At 47.3% G+C, this 13,146-nt stretch overlaps 1 protein-coding gene across 2 annotated transcripts in view; it reads right to left on the bottom strand.

The window, feature by feature from the left end:
* SMYD2 (SET and MYND domain containing 2) overlaps window positions 1-12,082 on the bottom strand; it is a 50,891-nt gene extending 38,809 nt beyond the window's left edge. For both annotated transcript variants that reach the window (XM_082834591.1, XM_082834592.1), the window contains exon 1: window positions 11,781-12,082. In XM_082834591.1, coding sequence (XP_082690717.1) covers window positions 11,781-11,953 — 173 coding nt within the window. In that variant the 5' untranslated portion in view covers window positions 11,954-12,082. The remainder of the gene's footprint in view (window positions 1-11,780) is intronic.
* Window positions 12,083-13,146: the final 1,064 nt, after the last annotated feature.

Genomic DNA, 13,146 nt, shown 5'->3' with positions numbered 1-13,146 from the left:
GAGAGTGGGTGTGCGGTGGGCCTGCACCCTCTGGGTGCGAACCACTTGACTTTTGCTGTCTTCCTAGATCTTTCCAGCAGCCGTGTGGGGTCAGTGTCGTAGACAGGGAGACTTCGCTGAGGCCGCACAGCCTGGAGTGAAGGAGCCCTGCAGGGTTGGACCCAGGTATCAACCTGCTCAACCCGCAGGCCTTCCAGCAGGTGGCTCCTGCACCCCAAGGGGGCCGTGCCGCGCCTCCATAAGGGACTCGGCCCTCGCCCATGAGACCCACCCATCACTCACGTCCCCTCTGTTTCCATCATCAGCCCCAGTGTCTGGAAAACCTTAACAGGACCGTGGTGTTCTGGGAGCATAATTAGGATGCTGGAACCATGGGCCCAGAGTTGTGAGTTTCACCATACAGGGCGGGGCCTGCCCCTGGGCAGTCTAGGCATAGCCACATTGGGATCCTTTTCCCCAGAACCTAAGGCACCCACCGCCCATTAGGATGTCTGGCCCTCAAAAGGAGGGGCTCTCTGTCACACGAGATCATCACGACAGACCTGCCTCCCTTTCTTTGGTAATAGACTATATTAAGAAAAAAACCAAAAACACAGTTTTAGGGACTTCCCTGGCAGTCCAGTGATTAAGACTCTGAGCTTCCACTGCAGGGGGCACGGGTTTGATCCCTGGTCGGGAACGAAGATCCCGCACGCCCTGCAACGTGGCAAGCAATCGATCAGTTTTAGATTTACTGAAAAGTTAAGAGTACAGAATGCCCTCATTACAGCCCCCCACATTCACACACACCCAGGCACACACACAATTTCCTTTACTGTTAACATCTTACATTAGTTGTACATTTGCTACAATTGATGAAGTGATATTGATACATTATTAACTAGAGTACATAGTTTGTTCAGTTTCTTAGTTTTTCCCCATGTGTTTCTTCTGTGTCAGGATCCCATCAAGGATGCTACGTCACATGTAACTGTCCACCTCACTTTTTCATTCTCAACGTGCAGTATTGGGAGAGGAGGTTAAAGAAGCACATAATTGCTTAACTTGTTCTCGGCTTTAAGTCTGAGAAAATGCTAGGGAGGAGGCTGCCGCTGGGGGCTGCGTTTTGGTGTTGTGTCTGGCAGGTGCCAGCCGAGTGGGGCACCGGGTCCTGGGGAAAGGCAGGGCCCTGAGGAGGGGCTTCGCTCCAGAGCGACCCTTCTCAGAGCGGCCCCTTGGGTTGGGGTGATGGGAAGTTATGTTTAGAGGATAGAAAATTTCTGTCTGGGGTGATGAAAACATTCTGGACATGGAGAGTGGTGATGGTTACACAAATTTACTTAATACCACTGATTGTAAAGCATTAAAAACGCTTAAGTTTTATGTATAGTTTACCACAGTTTTTTTAAAGCTGAAAAAATAAATATGCAATTTAAAGAAGAAAAAAAAAAAAGGAAAGAAACAACCAACGAGTTCTCTCATATAGGAACTGCCAATAAGCAACAGCCACCATTTCTTCCAATGGGACAATAAATGACAGATGTTATCAACAGTACTTTGTAACGAGCACAACACTAGATCCTCCTACGATTGCCGTTGCCCTAAGTTCTACAACACCTAGGTGATTAAATATCAAGGAAAAGGACAAAGTCATACAAATGTAACTATTTAAAAGCTTAAAATGTTCCTAACAACACCCCTCACTTCAACATTCTGGCCACAGAGTAGAAAGAGACCATGTAAAAATACCTTTATAACCTAATGATAAGCCTGAGTTCCAGAATATGGTCAGGCCCTCTGCCGCCAAACGTGAGTATTAACTCCTGGCCCCAGAAACATGTGACCTGCTCTAAATCTTGCAAGAAAGTGCACCTTAATTGGTTACAGAAGAATTTTAAGAGGTGACACTCTCATCCTCTTCATTTCATTTTCCTACAGTCAAACAATAAAAAATCGAATTGTCAATTTACTTAGGTGAATTACCCCGATTTTGGACTAGACCTTGATAACTCCAACTTATATATCGTTTGAACAGATCCAAATAAAGAGTAAATAGTAAACTCCTGTCAAATAAACATAAAGCACTAACTAAATAAAATGAAGAGATTGTGGGCTGAAGTATTGAAGAGGAAGCTTCATAAAAAGAGATGCAATGTGGGGAGTTCCCTGCGGTCCAGTGGTTACGACTTGGCGTTTTCACTGCTGTGGCCCAGGTTCAATCCCTGGTCAGGGAACTAAGATCCCGCAAGCCTCATGGTGCGGCCAGAAAAAGAAAAAAAAGAGATGCAATTTGAGCTGGGTCTCTGCTCAGGATGAACAGACTTAGAGTAGAAGGCCCTACCAGGGAAGAAGTTAGAGGGTTAAGTAGGGGAATAATGCACAGAGGAGCATTCCTGGTTCAAGTGGACATTGGGAAGAATGAGGAATGACACAGCACCTTTGTGGGGTACTGGAAAGACCACTCAGGTTTTGTTCAGGGTTTAAATGAAAAAGTAGCGAGGGATAACACTAGACAGGGTGGGAAGAGCACTGAATACGGAGGACTTGAGCAGTCAAGATTTTGTCCTGAAGAAAACAGGGATCAATGAAGGGTTCTGTGGTTATTTATAAGGATTCATTTCTAAGAACAAGCAGAGTTGTATATATATTGGTACGTGATGTACATATATAGATAGGGGATGAGGCCTGTCCAAAGAACCGCTAGTAAAATAAGTTGCAGAAATGAGACTATTCATTTAATAAATATTTACTGAGGTTACGGGGTGCCAGGCCTCAGGCTAAGTGCTAGGCTACAAAGTTGAGTAAGACCTGGTTTCTGAGTCAAGGAGCGAGTGTATGAAGGAAGTATGCACAAGGTGCTATGGGTGCAAGGACACGCGAGTGTGAGTGTGTGTGTGTGTGTGTGTGTGTGTGTGTATGCACCACTATAAGCAGTTTGGAGCTGCTGAAATGAAACTAACACTGCAGAGCAAGGTGGACCCAAACATCACCCCAGATGCCCAGCCCTCGGAGCGTGCCAGCAGGCAGCACTGACCCTCCGGTGGAGTCCTACCAGGGCCACTCTCTGAAGATGCGCAGAAAGAGAAGGTGGCAGTGGGCTGCTTTCCCCCTCTGTGCCTAGAAAATATTTAGCAGCTAGGTGCCTTGAAAGGCCTGAACATGCGCCGAAATCAATTAAATATTGAGTGAAATAAGTAGACTCTTTCTAAATCTCTACTACTTTGGGAGCCCGAAAGTTTTTAAGGTGAAAAAACCCTAAAGGTTTTTTTTTTTTAAGTAGTATTTAGAAATATTTATTCAGGTGTATGAATAGACTAAATTTCATCAACTTCTAAAAAATGTCTACCCAAAGTGCTGCTGTTTTAACCCAATGCAGGGATGCCACAATTTTATTAGACCAAACTATTATCTGATCAAAGCCCTCCCTTAGTTTGCATAAGTCATGAACCAGCGTGTGTGATTAAACTTCTTTGTTAAGAGCTTTCTTTATGACATACTTTATCAGTGTTCCATAAAAGGAAAACACTCAACCCAAAACCTTATGCCTTTAACAAAAAAAATCTGCTAAAATGACAAAGTTCAATGCACTACAGTGTCAACTAAAAACTGTCACTTGCCATCTGCCTCTACAAGGATGAGGTCACTAGCCACCGCGGTCGGTGACCTTCGACACCCCCGAAAGGAGTTCAGGGTGGAGATCAGGAACGAGGCGCTCTGTGCTCTGGAAAGAACTGGCAGAACAGGCCTTCAGATAGTTAGAAATTTTCAGAAGATTTTATGAGCCCAATTTCTGACACCTTCTCATATCCAGAAAAGCACTGAAATGATTAACAGAGACATCTGCTTGTCGTGACTAGCAGCAACCTTCCTGAGACTGGCAGGAACCTTCTGCCAAAATGTGTGTTTGACTGCATGTACGCCCCTTCACCAAAATCGCATATACACTGACCTCGTCACACCCCACCTGCTAAGAGCAGTCCCTCAGAGCTCTCTGAGAGGCTGTGTCCCGGGCTACAGTCCTCATTTTGCCCCAAATAAAACTTAACTCACAACTCTCATGTTGTGCTTTTCTTCAGTCGACAACGGGTTTATAAAGATGAATAAAACCTCCTGGAATATAAGCTCTGTGGAGGGAGGGTGTCCCTTTTCCGCACAGTTGTTTCCTAGGGATTCAGAACTCAGCGAGGGCTCCATAAATATAAATATTTGCTGAATACATTAAAAACAGAATCCCTGCTCTCAGGGAGTTTACCATCTGCTCATAATTAAATGTCTCTCACTGTTGAGGTTTTAAGAACATGTGAAGCTATCACCGTGAACAGCAATCATCACTCTGCTACAGATTTGTGCAACTGACAGATAAGAGATTTTTCCGATTGCACCAGGGTGTTTCCTGTACAAACATTGCTGTGGTGAGGAAAATCAACAAGATGTGAGCCCAGGGCCCATATCCCTTGAAGAGCCTTTCCTGGTCCTCACAGACTGAAGAGAAAAAGCTCCTCCCGTCCAAGATCTTTTCATTTTGCCACAGATGGCAACATAACTCCTTGCAAGTGCCTGGATATAAAACCCTTGAGATTTTACTTGACTCAGATGAAAAACTGCATCTTGCTGGTCAGCCGGTTTCTTTCCACCTCTCCCCCCAGGATATGCCTATGTCTTCAGGCCTCGGTGTGAAATTCGCTTCTTGGTAAGCACGTCGCCCTTAGTTTTCCTCTCCCCCACGGTGACTGCAGATTCCCGGGGCTCTGAGACACCTTGTTCGTCACAGTGCACTTGCGGATACACGCCGGTGGCTCAGCTATCACAGGCGAGCGTTTATTTTGGTTTCTAGGGACTATAAACTTGCCAAAGATAAGCACTTATGGATTCTCCTTCTTTAAAAAGCAAACCCAATCCATGTTAATAACGTACATGCCATATTTCCACTCAGTCATCTGAAACCTTCCACTTTGTCCCAGGATTTTATGTTAATAAATTGGCACGGGGAGTTCCATAGTATTTTTAAATTTTTGATTGAAGAAAAATCTGAGACACGCAGCTGGATTCTCAGCAAGTGCATGGACTAGAAAGATAAGTTGTTTCCTGAACCCTCAAGACGTTTTGGTATTATTTTCCTGCTAAATTGCATATTTCTGGCCTTCAGAGAAGTCTAGAAGAGATCTGGTTTCCTTCTGTTCTATTGTGTTGGTGTGAACGCCTTTGCAATTGAAAAGGAGGCCTCCGAGGGTGGTAGGAACAGAGTCAGCAGAAGTTACACAAAGTGAGGTGTGTGGCTTTGTGGCTGGTTAGAGCGCCTGTGCTAATGAGGCCAAGGTCATGGGTTCAGCCCCTGAAAAGGCAGTTACTTCAGTCAATTCCCCGCTGGAGGGCTGCACCCCTAAACTACCACAGATTTGCTAGAAATCCAGAGATGCAAGGGTTGGGGATGTGAGTGGGAGAGTGATGGTGGTGTACAGAGGCTGATATTGCGAATCCCTTGAGAGGGGACTGAGAGACCTCTAGTGCCAGAGCTGGCCCCTCTCCAGGGCAAGAGGACTGCTCCAGAAACCACCTAGCCGCCAGGCTGACCAAAGGACGGTGCAAAGTCTGCATCTGGTCAAGTACAATCAGGGTGGCCTGTTCCATGTCTGTCTAGTTCCCTGGAGGTGATCAGGGCATATATACTCACAGGTGCAAAGACAAACAGGCAAACCCAGAGAGGGGCTGTCTGTGAGAGAACAGGAAATGGGAATGCAGAATCAATAACAGAGGAGAAATTCATTTCAGTCAACTTGTCCTTACGCAGATCAGATGAAAGCACGCCTTGAACTCAGAAATGTGATTACTCCACATCTGACGTTCAGAAAACAAGGTGTGTGTATGGGTGGGAGGGACCTCAGTTACTACTGATGACTCCAATTACATAAGGGATATTTGTAATTATTGATCGCCTCCTTGGGAAGCAGAAATAAAGTGGCTTAAAATTGTAATTATTTCATATTTTCTTTATATTGACAAGAAAAAGAAAGGGGATAATGAACCTCAGGCAAAAGAGGTACGTCTCAAACACCAAAATCAAGTAGAAACTTGCTTTGCATTTTGCTGCTATTTCAAATTCTATAACAGACAACGTCACTGTCCCAGGTTCTCACCCGTTCTGAGTCCTCCTGAAGACCAGTTGCTGCCAAGCTACAGCCCTGAGCCCTGGATCTTCCCAAAGAAATTTAAGACATTTCTGAGGATCTTTAAAAGAATCTTCTGACAGATAGTGCGCCATATGCTTGTCCTACAGGAATACCATCCTGGGGCCTCTTAGCACAGCTGCACCATGAATTCTGTTCCCAAACCATGCCCGTTTAACCTTGCACAGAGTAGAGTTCTGAAGACTGGGTATGTTTAAGGGAAAAAAAAAGGACAGGGGGTTTATACTCTCATGCTGCCCTAGCAGAGGGCACAGAAACAAACTCTATACGTAGCTATAAACACTAAGATGGTAAACTCGTCTTAAATAACTCGAGCATACTGAAAAATGTCCCAAACCCACAAAAGGACCAAAGCCTTGTATTTCTTTTTACATTTTATCAGGTAATAGTGGATAATACAGAAGAATATATGTAGCTCTTATGCAATTTCCAAAGCATTGGAATAAAAAACCTCTGGACCCAAAGCAGCACAAGATACAAGACAGCTGAATCAATTTATTTGTTGAACTGTTAGAAACAATGCGTTAATCTGTTGAATTATCTCTTGGGGGAAGGGGAAGCAAAAGAAGAGAGGTGATAAAAATTGCATTCACTTGAGAAATCAGAAGTGAATTAAGTCCTGGTGTCCAGGTGTGAACCACACGGTAGATTCAGGTCAAAAGGGGCAGGGAAGGAAAACAACACTCAGAATAGGAAGACACGGTTCCCTCCACGAAGGACACAGAGGCTGGCCCTAGGACGCGCTCAATCAATATCTGACCCCAAAAATGTGAAATTCAAGGAAACAAGCTTTCCAGCCCTCAGTTACTTCCTACATAAAATGGGATAAGGTCTTCTCTACACAGGCCATCCTTGGGAGGATCAAAATAAGAATGTTATCTGGAATGCTTTGTGAGCTGCAAAGAGCAACACGATTTAAAGGAACGTCATTTTATATGGGATCTTCACATTTTTGTGAGAGGATTTTGTGCAATTGCTTTTGGGAGGGAAAGGTGTTAGATGGTGGTTTCAACTCACCAGGGTTTGAATTTCACTTCAGGATATCCTGCTGCCGTTCTGTCTCTTTCATCTCAAATCGTTTCCAAATGTGTAGCTTGGTCACTGAGCCCTGATAAGCTATAACAGAAACTCTGCTCCCGCGTATGAAAAATGTGCGTGTGCTGGCACTCGGCACATCTGAAGTCCTGCAGGGCGGCTCCTTGCCACAGCTGAAAGAATCATGCTGGAAGCAAAGAGCAGAGAGGAGCCATGGTATCCTTGCTAGGTGGAAAATTCTGCTTTCCTCCATTTCTCTTTTCAAACATTTGTTTAATCCCACGGTAAAAGAGTATTAAAGTACCTAAGCACTTTGGAGATACACGAGCCTTATTTTTTTCAAAAAGCTTTATCTGTGTAGGCTAATCACATCAGTGCTGTCAGGTTTCGAAAAATACTGAAAATTGATTCCAGACGCCCATTATTATGCTGGGGGACCCGAGGTTGAGAACTGCCACTTTTAACTCTGGGTCAACATGCCATCTGAATGATGACTCCATTGGTCAACAAGATACAGTATCTCCTTCCCAGTTTTCCCCACCCCAATGCCACCACCATAAAAAAATGTCCCTGAAGTGAGACTATGTTATCACACTATTTAACATTTAGCCAAGAGAGCTTATCAAACACGTCCCTACAAGCAAGACACGGGGCCAGTTCTGACAGCTCCCGAAGTGTCCGGGCCGTGCTAGGCACTTGACTTCACTGTCTCAGGGCCAGCTCAGTAGGTGGGTGTTAATGTGCACAGTTTACAGATACAGGAACCCGGGAGTTCAGACAGGTTAAATTATTTGCCTCAAGACAAACCATCGGGAAGGGATGAAGCCAGAATTCAAACCCAGTCAATCTGGCCCCGAAGTCCCTCCTTCGTAGTCTCTAAATAAACGAAAAACTTGAAATACTGAAATGTTGAAAATGGCAACCCAATACCTCATTATCTACTATACAGACGGCTTTATACTCTCTCATGTAACTTTTTTAGAGGAAATCTGTTGTCTGTGTATTTTAATCTTCCTACCCATTTCTTAAAAATACATGTAAAAAGATGGAGGGAATCCTTTATTGGAGCACGTGTGTCCAATTCTTCATTCAGAGAACAAGATAATTTGAGAACAATCGGAAGCCATTTCTCTCCTCAGAGACTCTCCAAGTCTCAGAGAAGGTTCTCGGAATAAGCAGAATCACAGCAGCCCTGGGGATGACACCCCCTTCCGAAAGCAGCTTCAGGCCCAGGGCTCTTTCAGAGAACCTTAAGAACAGGATCAAGGGTTCACATCTCTTAATACTGATGAAGATCAACTAAAGATGACTTCAGTTTGGTAAAACAGTGGGGAAGAGATGAATGCTGCTACAGAAAATAAATCGGGGGGACATTATACCTGTATAACTGCCGAAACAGGCCATCTCAATCACAGTATTTCGATCGTGCAAACATTTTAATGTTTACGTCAACCACTCTGACTGAGCCAGACTGAATATAAATTTCCTGAAACCAGGTTCCAACAGCTCTAGTCCAAGGAGGTGAAGTGGGCCTTCCTACTTTGCCCCAATACGCTGAACAAACAGACAAAAAAGACAATATTCCTGCCTTTAAATGACCCATGAGTCAAGAGGATGAAAGATCAAGAGGGGTACATCCGCCCTCCTGAGGAACTGCACACACAATGAATATTCAGATGGAACCCAGGGTTACAGATTTTTTCCTTTCTGAGACAAATACTAGCAAGTGTTAAGAGATGTCAAATACCAAGTGAAATATAATATAAAAAATGCGCCACAAAATGCTGGCCAGGCCAACGTGTGTGTGTGTGTGTGTGTGTGTGTGTGTGTGCGCGCGCGTGCGCGTGTGTGTGTGTGTGTGTGTGTGTGTGTGCGTGTGCTTAAAACGCATCTGAGAGGTCTGATGAGGACAGCTCCCAACTGGAAGACATTTATATTTTTAGGGGCTGCCGTCTAGCAGTTGAGGCAAGATACACATCTTCCCAAGTGTCACCCTGAGTAAATGTGACACAAATACAAACTTTTGTCTGTACTGCCCTGACAGTAAGAATCCCACTCCACTGTGACTTAAGAGAATTCCCATTATTTTTCAACTTATAGAACATAGTTATTCCCGAAAAAAATCACGTATTTTCCTTCAAAATAAGTCAAACCCTGATAAAATTAATATGATAGGGAAAATCTGTAGTGGCTCATTTGTCTTAAGCAACGTTATTTACCTTCAACTTCTGGTACAAGAAACGATAAGGTGTAGTTTTCTTTTTATGGGAGGGGAGGGGAAGTCGTGGATTTTGCCCTGTATGCTTCAGTATTTGAGAATTCTGCTCCTACCCCCTGGGGGAATCGTGGGGACATATATGCCTTCCTCTAGTACAGCTGGACAGAATAATTTGTCCTCAGTCTATACAGACAGTTGACAGAGGAAACGGTACTAAATCTATGAGAATGATCTAGCCACTAATTCTAAACTAATCGCATTTAATGGAAACCAGAGTGGAGTACAAATATATCTCTAATTTCACAGGTATCATGATGTCATCATTTCTTGTGTGTTATTTTAGTTGATTTCAAATGAGTCCTTGGGGAAAGAGGAAAGGAGCTGTGGATGTTGACAGAAGTTCACCTAAACCAGAGAAAAGGGGGGGGGGAGGTGCAGCAGTCCCACCCCAATGCAGGGAGGGGGTAGCCCTGGTGAGGGATCTAAGGCAACAGTGACCCTGATGAATGTCATTCAGAAAAAGGGAAAACAAAGGCAAACACTGTCCCATATGGCAGGGTGATTTGCCAAGTTGCACCTTGAATGTACCTTCCTGTTCTAAGGTCGGGGGTGTGTGTAGTAGACAGAGTGTGGAGGCTCACAGCAAAAGAGAAGAATCTCTCAGCTCTGCTTCTCCACTGAGAACCCAGCTGGATTTGATCTTTCATTCACTGGAGGAGTGGTCAGGCAACTACCATCTGAGCACCTACTATGTGCCTGGTACCGCAGTCTTCTCTCCCACGCTGGACCCCAGGAATCACCAGGATCCCTGATGGAGGCAGGCCCCTTCTGTGCTGGGTGACCTTGCTTTGCTCCTGCCACTCCAGACACCCACACTGCTTCAGACTCTGAGCCACAGCAAGGCTCAGAAGATCAAGGGACCAGACACAGCAGCCTTTTTAACTTTGGGAAAACCCAATGCTCACTTCACTCAAACGTCGCAAAGTGGTGCCATGACCCTTCAGCTCCTGGCTCACCAATTCAAAGAGCCACATCACATACAGCCCTTAAGCTGCCCACGGCATGATTCTGTGTCTAGTTCCTTTCCAGGTCCCCCCAAGCGGAAGACAGCTCTGGCAGGGAGTCTGGACAAGACTACTATAGTATTTAGCTTTTGTCCCTTCTTTTGCTCTGTCTTACCGTGGAATGAGAGGAACACGTCTCGGAGATTGAGTACTTCAGCGTGTGTTGGACTTGAGACCTGTATTCCAAAGGTACCCGCAGGACCTCAGGTGGGCTTAATCTAGCCCAGGAATCTCCACTTCAAAGATGAAGAAACTGAGGTTCAAAGAAAGTAAAGCAGGGTCCTGGAAGGCCCTGTACGAATTTAACTCCAACGCCATGCTTCCTGCCTCAGTAATTTTATTGAGCACTTAACTAGGTAGGAAATGGGCAGAACTGAAGACACCAGACTTCATTTTCTTAACTATGGGTGTGACTAGACATACACAGTGACACTTCCTCTCTGGGCATTAGTTTTCTCCCCTGTCAAATGGAAAGAGTGTTGCATTCATGACTTCTAACACGACTTTCAGGTCTGAAACTATCATAAGGCTTGAAGATATAATTATGTGTTGGTGTATGTGAAGATATACACATATACACACATACATGACATGCTACAATTAAATACCAATTCCAGCCATACGTTCTGCCTCATCCCCCCAGCAGCCATGTTTTCCCAGTCCCAAACCAGGGCTAGATACGTCCCACCAGTGCAGCCCCTCTGAACCACGGGTGTGTGGTCAGTACTCCTCTGGCTTCTCTCCGAATACCAAGTGCAGAGGGTGACAAGAAAGAAGAGGGGCCATGTACTTTACATGAAATATTAAGTGTCATTAAGTTCCTTGGAGGAAACACGGCAAATCTGCGGCAGAAGAGACTGTGGGCCACAGAACACATCGCAGGAAGCACAAGTTAAAGGTGACAGGCTGTGGCTGCGCGAACCTGGGGCCCCGCTGGCAACGCACCGAGTGGGCAGTGCGTGCCAGCGCTGGGAGGAAGCCTGGCTCCAAGCCCACGTGTGAGGGCAGGACCCTGCACCTCTCCAGTTTGCACATCCCGCGGGAGCGACTCGGAAAACATGCCGTGCAGGACGTGCGGCGAGAACTTGGCTGGTCTTTCCTAACGCACGTGGCACAGCCGGTCTGGGGTTCAAGGGCGCAGCCCGCCCCCTCCCCCGCGAGCCGCCGGCGCTAGGACCCCGCGGGCCGCACGCACTTCCTCCCGCCGCGGTCCGCCAGCCCGTCCGTGCGGCGCCCCAGGCTCCCGCCTGCCGCCGCCGCCGCCGCCGCCGCCGCCGCCGCCGGCCCGCACCGCCCTACCTGGCGAAGCAAAACTCGCAGTGGTTGCCCCGTTCGTTGATCGTGAGCACGTAGGCGTAGGCCGGGCAGGAGAAGAGCAAGTCCCCCACCTGGAAGGGCCGCAGGGCCCGCAGCCCCCGGCCCTTGCCGGGGCTGCAGAAGCGCTCCAGACCGCCGTCACCCTCGGCCCTCATGCCGGCGGCCGGGCTGGCGCGGAGGGTCCCCGGCGCCGGCGGAGCCCCCAGCTACGGCTCCCCGCGAGCTGTTATTGGAGAAGCGTCACCCAGAGCCGTGGGGGGGCGGGGTGGGAAGCTGCCCGGCGGACGCGGCGGCAGCCACCGCTCCCCGGAAGGGACGGCGGCCCCGCCCGGCCCTCGCGCGCCCCCGGGAGGCGGGGGACCTGCCCGGCGGCCCCGCCCCGCGTGCGGGACCCTCGGCTGCCGCCCCACACGCGCCCGGGGCCGCTTCCGGTGTGGCAGCTGCCAGGATCTGCATCCCAGGCGGCTCCTGGAAGGAGGGCGGGAGGCGTCTGCGCCTCCGCGGCGTCTCCACGGAGAGCGCTGGACGCTGCCGGCTTTCCGGTGGGCGGGATGGGGTCGCCCGGGGGTCAGATATCCAACGCCTCCCGGAGAACCCCGTGGCGTGACCCCGCGCTTGGTTAATTGAAAGCGGGGCGGGGGGGCCCAAGATGCTTCTCAACCTTAAGTTCAGTTCCTCTGTCCTTGTCAAGGACCCTAGAAGGAGTCCTCAGGGGACACCGAAGAGAAACCACAATAGCAAAGTTTGACGTGCTGAGGGTTAAAGGGTGCTTCCCCAAGGTTAAAGGTGTTTAAACCCTGTGAGACTTCAAACCTCCCAGAGAGTCTCTCAAGTATTCATTGTGAACCTACTCTGCCTCTGCCCCTCTGGTGGAAGTTACTTACGTAGACGGAAAAGGAAATGCACTGGTCAGGCTTGCTCACTCAGTCTCTGCATACAGGCAGCGATGCGGAGAAGGAAGGAGATAACCTTGCAGTCAAGGGACTTAGACTTGTTGGGGGCGATGCCATGCTGTGGCCAGAACACACGGCTAGAATTTGCGGTGGTTCTAATCGGTTTGACCACGCACTGTCATCTTAGAAAAGTCAATTAGGTTATAAGTCTCATAGAGGATTTAAGACACGCAAAGCTCATAGAACAGGGCTGAGCACGTAAGTCCTATACACTTGCATGCGATATGAGAAAGAAGGATATAATCTGTTTCACCGAGGAATGTGTAAAGGCTGAAATTGATATGCGTGCAGTAAGGACTCAATGTATGAAGAGAGAATTTAGCAAAAAACACTAATACTTAAAACTCAAGTTTGATCTCATTATGTTGCATGTGTAAGTTAAGGACTGGTTTAGC

Source organism: Leucopleurus acutus (genome assembly GCF_964270905.1).
Source record: "Leucopleurus acutus genome assembly, chromosome: 2".
Taxonomy (NCBI): domain Eukaryota; kingdom Metazoa; phylum Chordata; class Mammalia; order Artiodactyla; family Delphinidae; genus Leucopleurus; species Leucopleurus acutus.
The sequence above is the reverse complement of the archived record's forward strand: the minus strand, read 5'-3'. Positions and strand labels throughout refer to the sequence as shown.